At 36.3% G+C, this 11211-nt stretch overlaps 3 protein-coding genes across 3 annotated transcripts; 2 read left to right on the top strand and 1 right to left on the bottom strand.

The window, feature by feature from the left end:
• Positions 1-1114: 1114 nt before the first annotated feature.
• LOC106117978 (WSCD family member AGAP003962-like) lies at positions 1115-3830 on the bottom strand. The gene is made up of 5 exons (XM_013312523.1): positions 3361-3830; positions 3073-3248; positions 2669-2756; positions 1608-1777; positions 1115-1398 (listed from the first exon to the last, which is right to left on the bottom strand). The coding sequence occupies exons 1-5, from the start codon at positions 3623-3625 to the stop codon at positions 1246-1248; spliced, it is 852 nt and encodes a 283-aa protein (XP_013167977.1). The 5' UTR covers positions 3626-3830; the 3' UTR covers positions 1115-1245.
• A 285-nt stretch (positions 3831-4115) lies between these two features.
• LOC106117977 (CCR4-NOT transcription complex subunit 10) lies at positions 4116-6023 on the top strand. Its single transcript, XM_013312522.1, has one exon. The coding sequence runs from the start codon at positions 4212-4214 to the stop codon at positions 5910-5912; it is 1701 nt and encodes a 566-aa protein (XP_013167976.1). The 5' UTR covers positions 4116-4211; the 3' UTR covers positions 5913-6023.
• A 188-nt stretch (positions 6024-6211) lies between these two features.
• LOC106117935 (aldo-keto reductase AKR2E4) lies at positions 6212-9020 on the top strand. Its single transcript, XM_013312460.1, has 6 exons — positions 6212-6544; positions 6747-6920; positions 7004-7120; positions 7334-7501; positions 7966-8169; positions 8642-9020. The coding sequence occupies exons 1-6, from the start codon at positions 6386-6388 to the stop codon at positions 8819-8821; spliced, it is 1002 nt and encodes a 333-aa protein (XP_013167914.1). The 5' UTR covers positions 6212-6385; the 3' UTR covers positions 8822-9020.
• Positions 9021-11211: the final 2191 nt, after the last annotated feature.

Below are 11211 nucleotides of genomic sequence, written 5' to 3'. Positions count from 1 at the left end.
AAATATGACACTTCTATTTAGTCTATTAAAAACATGGAACTTACCAGTGACTCGCTGCAAAAGATACCTAAGCCAAGTGTTCCCACTACCAGGATACGATGCAAGAGCTATTGCGAATGGCAGGGGCGGCGTCCGCCTATGCAATCCCTTACACCAATGTCACTTGAATAATCCATACTATCGTCGTTAAAAGCTCGCTTTGCATTATTTATTATCACAATTAAAGTAATACAAAAATAAAACAATGTAACACCAACGAGCATAAATGAAACAACTTTTTGCAACATTTGAAACATGCTCCTGAACAAAGACATTGGAGAAATATGGATTATTTAAAACAAATTTAAGTTGACAAAAAATATCACGTTTATGATATTTTTGTATGTTGGTCAGTTAATTGATATAATAATTTATTTACAAATTCAGTTTCGAGAGCAAAAATGTATATAATTTTTGAAAAAATGTAATTTGACAATAATTTTGAAGGTAACTGAACTGATAACGTTAGGCAAAGAGTATAATAAGTATACTATAGACGTTAGGTCATAGATATCCCACATTCTTATGGCAGTCGTTTGACATTGACAGAAGTTTTAAGGGTTGCCAGCGATCAAAAAAATTCCTAATTTCTTCCTAAAGACGTCAATGCTGCAATTCCAAGCAATTGATCTGCAACGTATTACCTTTGTTCTCGTAGTAACTTATTACTGTTTAAATAAATAAATCCAAACACATTAACACATTAACCTACATATCTTAATATCATGCGTGACATTTTTACGGAATTTCGAAATTATGACAATGGTAACATTAATCAGTGCAGCTGCCATAAGCACGGACTTCTTTACATGGACAGGTTGCAAACATTGGTAGTCTGTGCCTATTTGACTTTCACCATTTTGGCGAAGGCCACTGCATGGTAGTGAGGATTGATGCCGTATGAAGCATAAACTGTAATTTCCAAGTAATGACCTAGACATTTATTACACACTTGTCAAAACTCCACTGTTCTTTGTAAATTAAATTTTAAATTGTAAGCAATAAAAATCATAAGGAAAGAATCCATGCTATACAAAATATATAATATAAAAAACATTAAAATAAAAACATAAAATGAAGTGGAATATATATTGACGTCTAAACATTAAAGAGCAATTTTCTTTTTTAATTTCTTACTTCGCATTATTTCTTACAATAGCGTTTGGTTTTCCGTGAGTTTCACCTTCAAAGCTATATTTGTATCGATCATTTTGTTGAATCAATGATTTTAGTATATACCCTTGTTTTCACCATATTTATCTGTCTGTACATATCACCGGTAAATGGATCGAAGTCTTTATATTTCTTGTTGCGTTTGTACAGGCCATCTTTATTCGATAGCGCGCAATTCATGTCATCCTAGTAGCGGAAAATTGAATAAATTAAAAAAAATCTTACAAATACCTATGTGAGTTTATGTAAATGTCTGAATATGAAGCCAATGCCTTAACGGTTATGTCCAAATTATACGTACAATAATCTCAAGATGTATTATAATTCAGGTTTTATTAAACTTTAATGAAAAGAAAAATAAAAATGACTCTAAAATAGACCTTAGAACCTCTCACCTCAGTAACAGTGATATTTAAAAAAATCAGTATTCCTTGAAGTGTATTTCTAGTATCACTCAATAACGCCTCATAAAAAACTATGTACACCGGTCCAGGGAATTTTGTTAGCCACAGATTATGAAAAATTTCCCATTTTCTCAATTGTAATGAAACAAAAGGAACCCAAACTGAAATTAAAGTAACTAATAATACAATATACTAGCGGACCCGACAGACGTTGTCCTGTCTACACGTCTTTAATTTGAATTATTGATGGTAGCGCCGTCTGTCGGATCCAATGTAAAACATTCCAATATCAACAACTACTAATAAATTAAAAATTAATTAAACAAACATTGTCCAGCGGACAAAATTGTGAATCTAAACCATTCCCAGATCCCCTTGAACACACACAAAAAATTTCATCAAAATCGGTCCAGTCGTTTGAGAGAAGTTCAGTGACATACACACTCACACAAGAATTATATATATAAAGATATTTACATAAAAATAAAATAAAATATGATCTCAGGATAGATAAAAAAGACACATGATTTCATATCTATCGTTTCCTTTATACTTCTATATACCTATGGTTCAAATAATTGCTGTCTTTTTATTTTACGAAAATAAAATATAAAATTGTTTGGTATCAAATACTCCTCAATTTAAATTTAGTAAATTTGTATGTCTCCGGAATATAGATTTAAAAACTGGAATTTATGGTTTGCAGTGTAGGTCAACTAAGGTTCTACTACAGATCTGAAAACTAACAGTACAATAATATTGTTAGTTTGATACCATTGGAGACACGACGTGGACTTGCAAGATCTCCAAGTTGACGATTGACAAGAGATGATGCAGGATAGGCAGCCTTCCCTATCATCGGTTGCTGCGCCAGCAGTAAAGAGAAAGAAAGAACAGAAAAACTAACTACAAACTTAATAAAGTTGGCATCGTTCAATTTAGGTCTTCCTCTACCCTTGTAGCCATCCACATTCAATCTCATTACTTTTTTGCTTATATCATCATCATCCCTCCGCATAACATGTCCAAATCACACTAATCTTTTACCTTACCTTTTCTCCTTGGAGCCCGTACCTTCATATCGAAAGCTGATTTCGGAGCAATGCCTGTGTGCCCGCTATTGATTCTATTAAATTCTGCCTGAAGTAAAAATTATAAGTGAACTTCTTGTATATAAGCATCGGAATCAGCAAGCAAGATCCAAGTGGTGACGATGCGCGGTTTTGTGAAAAATTATACATTTAATTTTGATCTTGTACCGCGCACATTTCCGCCCGGATCCTCGCGCTGAGTAAACTTGCTCTAATTCACATAAAAAAACAAATATTATCTAACTTTTCACAATATTCCTAAGTAAACTGTTAGAAAGTTGAGTTCGTAATTTAATTACGAAAAAATCTACACGAAGTTTATAACGAGTCTTACAGAAATTTAAATAGATTGCAAAAAAGTATACCAATATAGCGTCTCTTGGATTCCTGATTAATAAAATAGCTGATTCGAATTTATTAACATTTTTAGGTGGGTATTTATGAGTTTTAACAACAAGTACTGAGCCATCAGATATATTTTCAGCGGGAAATCCTTGTTTACGTAGACTATAATCCAAGGATACCGAACCCGTAACAATTCCTGCAAGTTTAAAAAAAAACTTTGTATGCATAATTTAAGATAAAAAGCAATGTTGAGCAATGTACAAACAAAATAACTCTTCTACTGGTTCAGTCTAATACATAGAACTTACCAGTGACTTGTTGCAAAAGATACCTAAGCCAAGTGTTCCCACTGCCAGGATAAGACGCTAGTGCTATTGCGAAGGGCAGGGGCGGCGTCCGCCAATGCAATTCCTTGCACCAATTTACACTTGTATGGCCCGTACTATTCTTGTGGTTAGAAACTTGCTTCGAGTTATTACTTAATATAATTAAAGTAATGAAAAAATATAATGCGACAATAGCCGCTAAAAATAAAACTAATTTTCGTAGCGTTTTTATCTTGGTTTTGAACATGGGAATTTTTGGTGAATAAATTGTAAACAAAATGTAAAGTAACTTAATATCAAAATACAACTTTTGTTGGTCAGTTTATTGAAGTAATAATTTTAGTGTCAAATTAGAGTTATAAATAATAAAATATGTACCTAAATTTGTACTTGTTATAGCAAAGAAGTACCGATTTTAAAGAAATTTGAATTAAATGAAAATTCATACAAATTTTGATACTTGAAGGTTAAAACATAGATAAGTATTTATGGATTTTAGTGCTACTAGAAAAGTACAATTATTATAATCCTACCCAAACATCCAAGCATTTCCAATTCGTTTTAAATTGTCAGAAATTTTCCATCGGTTTCATTTTTATTCTAAAATCCTTGCTTTGTTAAACTTGGGAAAAAATTTCTAATTTGCTACACACTGTACCATAGTGTATGGTTTTCGCTAGGGATTTCGCCATTCTGTCAATCAGTTAACTGTCAATGTTTGTTTGTCAATTTGACATTTGAATTTGACTGAACCATACGGACAGGTCAAATTTTGCAAGAAATTTTGTTTTGATTATTGTTTTAAGATTTGGCCTGAGTTATTAAATTAAGTTATGGCATTAAGAGATCGTGAAGAACCGGCTATGTTAGCCTATGAGAGTTTTTTGAAAAAGGACTACATGTCCGCTTTTCAACATTTAAACGAATTAGAAGGTCTCGTCACGAATACAAGTCTCATTAAAAGAGTGCAGCAAAACAAAGCCGTAGTGGAATTTTATGGATCCGATTTAAAGGATATTGAGAAGTTTAAATGTACGATGTCTCTTTTAATTGACTTAACTTTTCCAGATGTGGAAATGAAGGAGTTAAACTTACCTTTTACTCTGTATAATTATGCAGTACTTCTTTATCATTCACGACATTATTACCAGTGCACCGTTGTCTTAGAAAAACTGTTGATGACGAAAAACATCAAAGATATTAAATTGTATCAACAAATTGTGCTTTTACTTATGGAGGCTACTTTATGTAGACGCACATATGACAAAACATTGGAAGTTGCCAAAACATATGGAGAACCAGTAAAATCTAACAATGAAATTGTACCATTATTTGAAAGGCTTATAAGCAGAGCACAAGTGTTTGTAGGTCAAAAAATAAAACTGAAACCAGATTGTATTGAGAATATTTTCATTATAGCCCAGCAACAATATTTAAATGGAGATTTAAAAGAGTCAGCAAATACACTAGGACTTTATAAGTCACTTAAGTTTAATTATGACGTTAAAACTCAAGGTGAAGACATTTGGGCAGCTATTAACAATAATCTTGGTGTTATTTACCTGTCAATTAAAAAACCATTTTTGGCAGCAAAATATTTTCAACATGCTGTGAAAGAGCATTTCAAAGCAATGGAAAGTGAGGACAGGGAGAGGTTAATTGATTGCAAAGACAGACCTATATATGTCTATAATTTGGGGCTGGCATTGCTTGCAGCTAATAATGCAGAAGGTGCATTTGAATGTTTGGTGGAAGCTGCACGTCATTATCCCAATAATCCTAGGATTTGGTTAAGATTAGCTGAGTGTTGTGTCAAAAAATGTTGCAATGAAGAAGCACAACAATTTACAGTGAAAAAACTGGGTAGCGGACCGCATACAAGAATCCTATTGGCAAAAGAAAAGCCAGAAAAATATTCAACATCTGGAGAATCCTTTGCAATACCATCACTTTCTTTGGAATTTGCCGCCCTATGTTTAAAGAATGCAATATCACTACTCCCCAATCAAGAAGTACCATCAGATATAACAGCACCATTATTTCAAGCACCACCAGGTCCACCGATAAATTGGAAACAGTGTTGTGAATTAAAGAACTCGATACTTGTTCTTCAAAGCTATGTGTACTTAAACTTGCAAGATCCACAGTCAGCTTCAATTACAGCCAATGAATTATTAAGTCAACCAGATGTATCAAACAGTCACAAAGCCTGGGCCCATATATATGCAGCTGAAGCACTAATAAACTTGGACAAAATAACAGAAGCTGTAGAACATTTGCACCCCCCAATGATACATGAGCTTGTGTCAGTCCTTCCGTACCAAATGCGAGATTTGATTGCTGTTTCTGTATGGGCAAAAGCAGCTGTTTGTCACATATTAAGAGGGGATCTAATAACAGCTAGGAAGATATTGTTACAGATAAACTCGCCACGTGTGTTGCCGTTGCAAATGTATTTGGAGATTTGTACTGGTAACATTGAAAATTGTCACAGTATTTTAAGAAAACTTAGATTTAGTAATTTAACGCAATAACTATTGTATATGATATCCAAAATAATGATAATATTGTTAATTGTACAGCGTCAAAATGAACTAAATGTTTCTAAGTTTGATATTTTTCATAATAAACTGTTTTGAACAAAGCATGTCTTGTATTTTTTTATTCATTTCAAAACTACTCTAAATAATAGCAGCACTATGTTTAATCCCACAGGGAGATGACAGATTGTCAAACAAAAGTCAATGTCAGATAATCTATCAAACTATTCAACTTCTGTTCTGTCACCTTCAACCGAATTAAAGTTTTGATAAAAGTTTATTGCAAGGTCAATCAAGGTTTTTAGTATCTCTTTTTAGTATTAAGTAAACTGAAACCGTTAGAACTTTCTGATAATAGATATCAAAGTTAAATTTTTGGAATTTTAATCGTATCTTGCTAACCATAACTTTGTTTGGAGTATTTTCCCAAATATTTGTTAAAAATACGTTGTACTGTAATAAAGCGGATGCTAGTTTTTTCGAAACCTGTGGGTAGAACGATATATTTTTTTAGTAAACTAAAGTCTTTTTGGTATAATAAAATTTGCAAAATGGTGCCTACAATTCCTACTGTTAGACTTAACAGTGGTTATGAAATGCCTGTAGTTGGACTTGGAACATATGCGGTAAGATATTTGAAGAAAGGGGTAAACAGTAATAATGAATGAATATGTACTTTGATATTAATCCATAGTCTCTGCCTATCCCTCTGGGATATGGGCGTTATTTGTGTTATATAATATAAAGGTAGAAATCTCATTATCAGCCCATCTTCCTGACCTAATGATGGAATTATTTCCAAGTCATAATAGTATTAATTTTTCTTAGCGTAAAGCGGATCCAGGACAGTTCCGGCAGGCAGTAGAGTGTGCTCTGGATGCTGGATACAGGCATATTGATACAGCATCTATTTATAACAATGAAGAAGAAGTTGGTGAAGCTATTAATAATAAAATAAAACAAGGTGTTGTTAAAAGGGAGGATCTTTTTGTAACAACTAAGGTTTGTTGATATAATTTTGTTTATTGAACTACATACTTGTATCATTAAATTGTTTGTATATATTTAAATACATCTGTTTTCAGCTATGGAATGATAGTCATGCAGAAAAAGATGTGGTACCAGCTCTTAAGGAATCTCTGGAAAGACTTAAACTGAAATATGTAGACTTGTATTTAATTCATTGGCCAGTGTCTGTTAATGTATGTATCTGTAACACATGACATAAAATTATTTTACTTTACTAATCTTATTGGAATTAATTCTAGCTGTGAAATATAATTCACCAGTATGTTGGTATTCTGAAACACATTCATAAATATTTTGGATTGGCAATAAATCTTTGTTTCTTAAAAAAAACTACTTAGGACTGTTGGGATAATATTTATAGCATTATTTTTTTATTTCATAAATAGAACAAGGGTGAAGATGAAAATATAGATCATTCGGAGACATGGAGAGGTATGGAACAGATTGTAGAGCTTGGTCTGGCCCGGACTATTGGTGTGTCAAATTTTAATGAACAGCAGTTGAGTAAATTACTTGAAACGGTTAAGATTAAACCTGCTGTCAACCAGTTTGAGGTGAACTTTACATGTATTTATTATAGTTTAAGTAATTAATTTATTATTTGACTAGCTGTCACCCGCAACTACATCCGCGCGGAATTAAAAAAAAAGTTAATAAGTAGCCTAAGTTTTCTTTCAAACTATTTTCTACATCTATGCCAAATTTCAGCAAGATCTGTTCAGCCATTCCGGAGATACCTTCGAACAAACATCCATCCATCTAAACATTCGCAATTATAATATTAGTAAGATTCATTAAGGTGACTGGAGTTGTTTTTTATTTATTTTAAATTTTTATATGTTTTATGATCACACAGAGCCAGAAAGTTGTTATTCAAAAAGATTTTTATGAGAAGCTGTGGGTTTCCACCACAGTTACATTGACACATGTTTTCCTCTCTTTTATTATCTTAGAACAAATAGAGACAACAACATGCTCACTGCAGTCATACTAACATTTTGTGTTTTATTACTTTTAGATAAATCCGACCTTCACAGCGCACAATTTGGTAGATTACTGCAAAAAGATGTCTATTATTCCAGTAGCTTATACACCACTTGGTCTTATTTCTGAGGCCCGACCGGAGTTTAAAGGTGTTGATGTTATCAAAACTGATCCAAAGTTGGGTGAAATTGCGGAAAAATATAACAAGAGTCGTGCTCAGATCGGATTGCGTTATTTGGTTAGTATATTTTTAATGTTATTTTTAATAATCTTATAATATTTTAGCTAATTCATGGTATTTCTAATTAATTGTTTTAATACTATTGCTTCAAATTTAGCCATTGCAAGGCCTAAACTATTGTTTCTAGAGCCATTTATCAATTTTTGTAGTTCACACAGAGATAATCATCAATTCAACTTTTAGGTTATTACTTATAACTATAAGGTCAATTATCAAATAATTTTATGCTCTGTTAGTAGTAACACAGAAGTAGTTCTGAAATAAATAATTTTAAACAACGGTTATTACAAAAGCAGATGAATTATTAAGTTACTAGCTGTAGCCCAAGACTCCGTTCGAGCGGAATTAAAAAAAACTTGATATGTTGTTTATGTGGTCTTCCAGACTATGTTCTACATTTAATGCCAAATATCCATCCACTCATCTTAACTATTGCATTCATAATATTAGTAAGCTTTACTTGTTTTAGGTACAACGCGGTATTCCGGTATTGCCAAAGTCGTTTACGAAATCGAGAATCGAAGAGAACTTGAACATATTCGATTTCCAATTGACAGATGAGGAGATGAAGATAGTTGATGGTTACAATTTAAACCATAGATGTGTGCCCGGACTTGCTTTTAAGAAATACAAGAATTTCCCATTTTAGACAATACCCAATTAATTAGCGTTTATTCAACTAAAACGACAAGTAAGTAAATGACACATGTCATTTTCCCCTTCTAGTCTTTTGACTGAGTAGTATAATATTGAAGATATCGTCCTCTCTCTAGTAGACCTTTTTAGCCGTTTTTTTTTCAGAGGGGAACGCTCTATGCATACTCCGGTAGTTATGTGGGATTCTCTTCTGGATGGGAAGCATACCCACTAAACTCCTCTGTTCCTCCAACGCATCGGGACGGGACCACGGGTACGCTTTCGCTCTTGTCCGCGACCCCGTCTGCGTCAACTGCCGAGGCAGCTCCCTCTCTGGGGGAGGCAGCCCTCAGTCAAAGGTGATTGACTCCCCAACGTCCATCACCCAGGGCTATTGTGTAGCCTCTGTTTGGCATAGGGCGTAATGGCCGGGCCTCACCGCGGTGATGGTGGCCATTCTCCATCCTATGGCCACCTTCCCTATTTTGACGATTGCCTTGGCAGCCGCAGCGGGGCACTTTATAATGGAGAGCCGCCACCCCAGAAGTTGTGCCTGATGAGGCCCACTTTCACCGCGCTGGGGGAGCAGTCCCCAGCCGTCGCCATCTTCTCCTCACGGGTCACCGTCTCATCCAGGCCGGTGACCCTGAGGTTGACCAGTTTGGACGGGCGGGCGACATCCGCCCAGTCCCCGATAGCTAAAAGTAAGCTCGGAGGCTAGGCGGTCTGCGGTCTCTTCTGGGGTTTCCCCCTCACTTCCATTAGTTTGGATCCGGTGATATTTGTCCGGATCCTAACCGTCTCCAGGCCAAAGTCACTGAGCTTGATGTAGGCCTTAGCCTTAGCTAAGACCTCCGAGTACTTGGCCTTCCGCTGTTGTGATCGTAGCCTCCTTTTAAGGGTGAGGCTTACGGCTCCAGGGCGCTCTTCAGCACCTCCTCTAAGCCCGGCTGGGCCTGGGGTGCCTCCCAGGGGGAGTCGCAGCCGCGTTTGTTCGCTTTTGCGACTCCGAGTCTGCTCAAGCTCTTTCGCTAGTCGAGCGTTGTTCGCGCGGAGTTTGCACAGTTCTTCACCGGCGCCATGCTGCTCCCTGCTTGGCAGTGTCCTCGTTGCGGTCGAGCTTGCCAGTCGATAGGAAGACCGGTATGTAGGGTCGGAGTCGCCCGATTCGCTCTCCAACTCCTTCGCCAGGTGTTCCTTTGCAGCCTTCAGGAAAGCATGCTTGCCTTCATTGCCTCTTACGTGGCCTCTGGCCGCCGTGGACAATTTGTTTGCCACGACTGCTCGTGCCTCCTCGCCGGACGACTCCTTTGGGGCCCTCTTTTTCTTATTTTCCCCTCAGGTGAACCTCAGGGCCACCTTTGGCGTCGGCTCAGCCTTTTTGGCGTGGCTTCATAGCCGCCGCGCAGAGGCTCCCTCCTCGGCACCGCTGGTGCTTTCGTCACTGGAGCAGGATGCGCTAAGGACGATCACTCGCTCCTTTCCCTTTCTGTTTCCTTCACTCTCCGCGTCTCTCATCCTCCTTCTCTCCCTCTCTTTGTTTTTTAGTTTTGTTTAAGTCTTCCATATTGAATCCCACGAGAAGGGTCGATTTAAACTCCACCCCCGAGTGACGCCCGTTCTGAATAGTGGGGCTACTTACTACAGAGGTCGCCAGGTAGGTTAACGACTTCACTGTTGCGTTTTTATAGTTTTCCTTTCTCGCGGGCCGGCCGGTTAAGGCAAGCTCTCCGCTTCTGTGGTTCCAACGTACTCCATGACGCCGGTTTGATGGAGATCGTTGAAGGAACCACAGAGTTACGGGTATGCCTAGAGAGGTCGGTGTGCCCGCTCTAGTTTTGGACGGATACTACCCCACCCCTCCCCTAAAAATGACTAAAAACTAATTTTCATGGCAAGGGCGGCCTTATCGCTATAAGTGATCTCTTCCACGAAACCCATATGGTTATGGTTACCTATGTGGTGTCTCATAGCGACACCAATGTTCATTAGAAACTCCTGAGTTGAAAATATCTCCCAATAAAAAGATGGTGGTCATCTTCAAGATTATATTACCTAGTCGATAGACTAGAGAATGAGTTGTCTTTTACTTACTTGTCATTTTAGTTGAATAAAATGACACTTGTCAACTCATGTTCAAATTAACGTAAAAATATTTAAATTGGACCAAGTTTTTATGGGATTAATTTAATATTTTTTGGATATTGTTTAACTCATTCAATGCTACAATGCGGGTTTACTCTAGTAGGTGTGAATTATAGCGGCAATGAATGTGTTAATTTTAGATATAAGGAGCCAAGCTACATTTCCTATTCATATTATTCATGTGATAGTTTAAATACGTAATTTGGTTTATTATTATGGTGTAAAACATCTTTTGTGATCATGTTGTATAGTTTCTTA

The sequence above is a fragment of the Papilio xuthus genome, unplaced genomic scaffold, assembly GCF_000836235.2.
Source record: "Papilio xuthus unplaced genomic scaffold, Pxut_1.1 DF827679.1, whole genome shotgun sequence".
NCBI lineage: Eukaryota > Metazoa > Arthropoda > Insecta > Lepidoptera > Papilionidae > Papilio > Papilio xuthus.
The sequence above is the reverse complement of the archived record's forward strand: the minus strand, read 5'-3'. Positions and strand labels throughout refer to the sequence as shown.

Bases quoted from the DNA above. Each gene is read 5' to 3' on its own strand.
- LOC106117978 (XM_013312523.1), bottom strand. From the start codon at position 3,625: ATGTTCAAAACCAAGATAAAAACGCTACGAAAATTAGTTTTATTTTTA. The intron at 2,757-3,072 runs GTATACTTTTTT...TTTTTACTTCAG, and splicing joins ATCCAAGAGACGCTATATTG to GCAGAATTTAATAGAATCAA. The intron at 1,778-2,668 runs GTAAGGTAAAAG...CTTTAATTTCAG, and splicing joins ACGGGCTCCAAGGAGAAAAG to TTTGGGTTCCTTTTGTTTCA.
- LOC106117977 (XM_013312522.1), top strand. From the start codon at position 4,212: ATGGCATTAAGAGATCGTGAAGAACCGGCTATGTTAGCCTATGAGAGT.
- LOC106117935 (XM_013312460.1), top strand. From the start codon at position 6,386: ATGCTAGTTTTTTCGAAACCTGTGGGTAGAACGATATATTTTTTTAGT. The intron at 6,921-7,003 runs GTTTGTTGATAT...ATCTGTTTTCAG, and splicing joins ATCTTTTTGTAACAACTAAG to CTATGGAATGATAGTCATGC. The intron at 8,170-8,641 runs GTTAGTATATTT...TACTTGTTTTAG, and splicing joins AGATCGGATTGCGTTATTTG to GTACAACGCGGTATTCCGGT.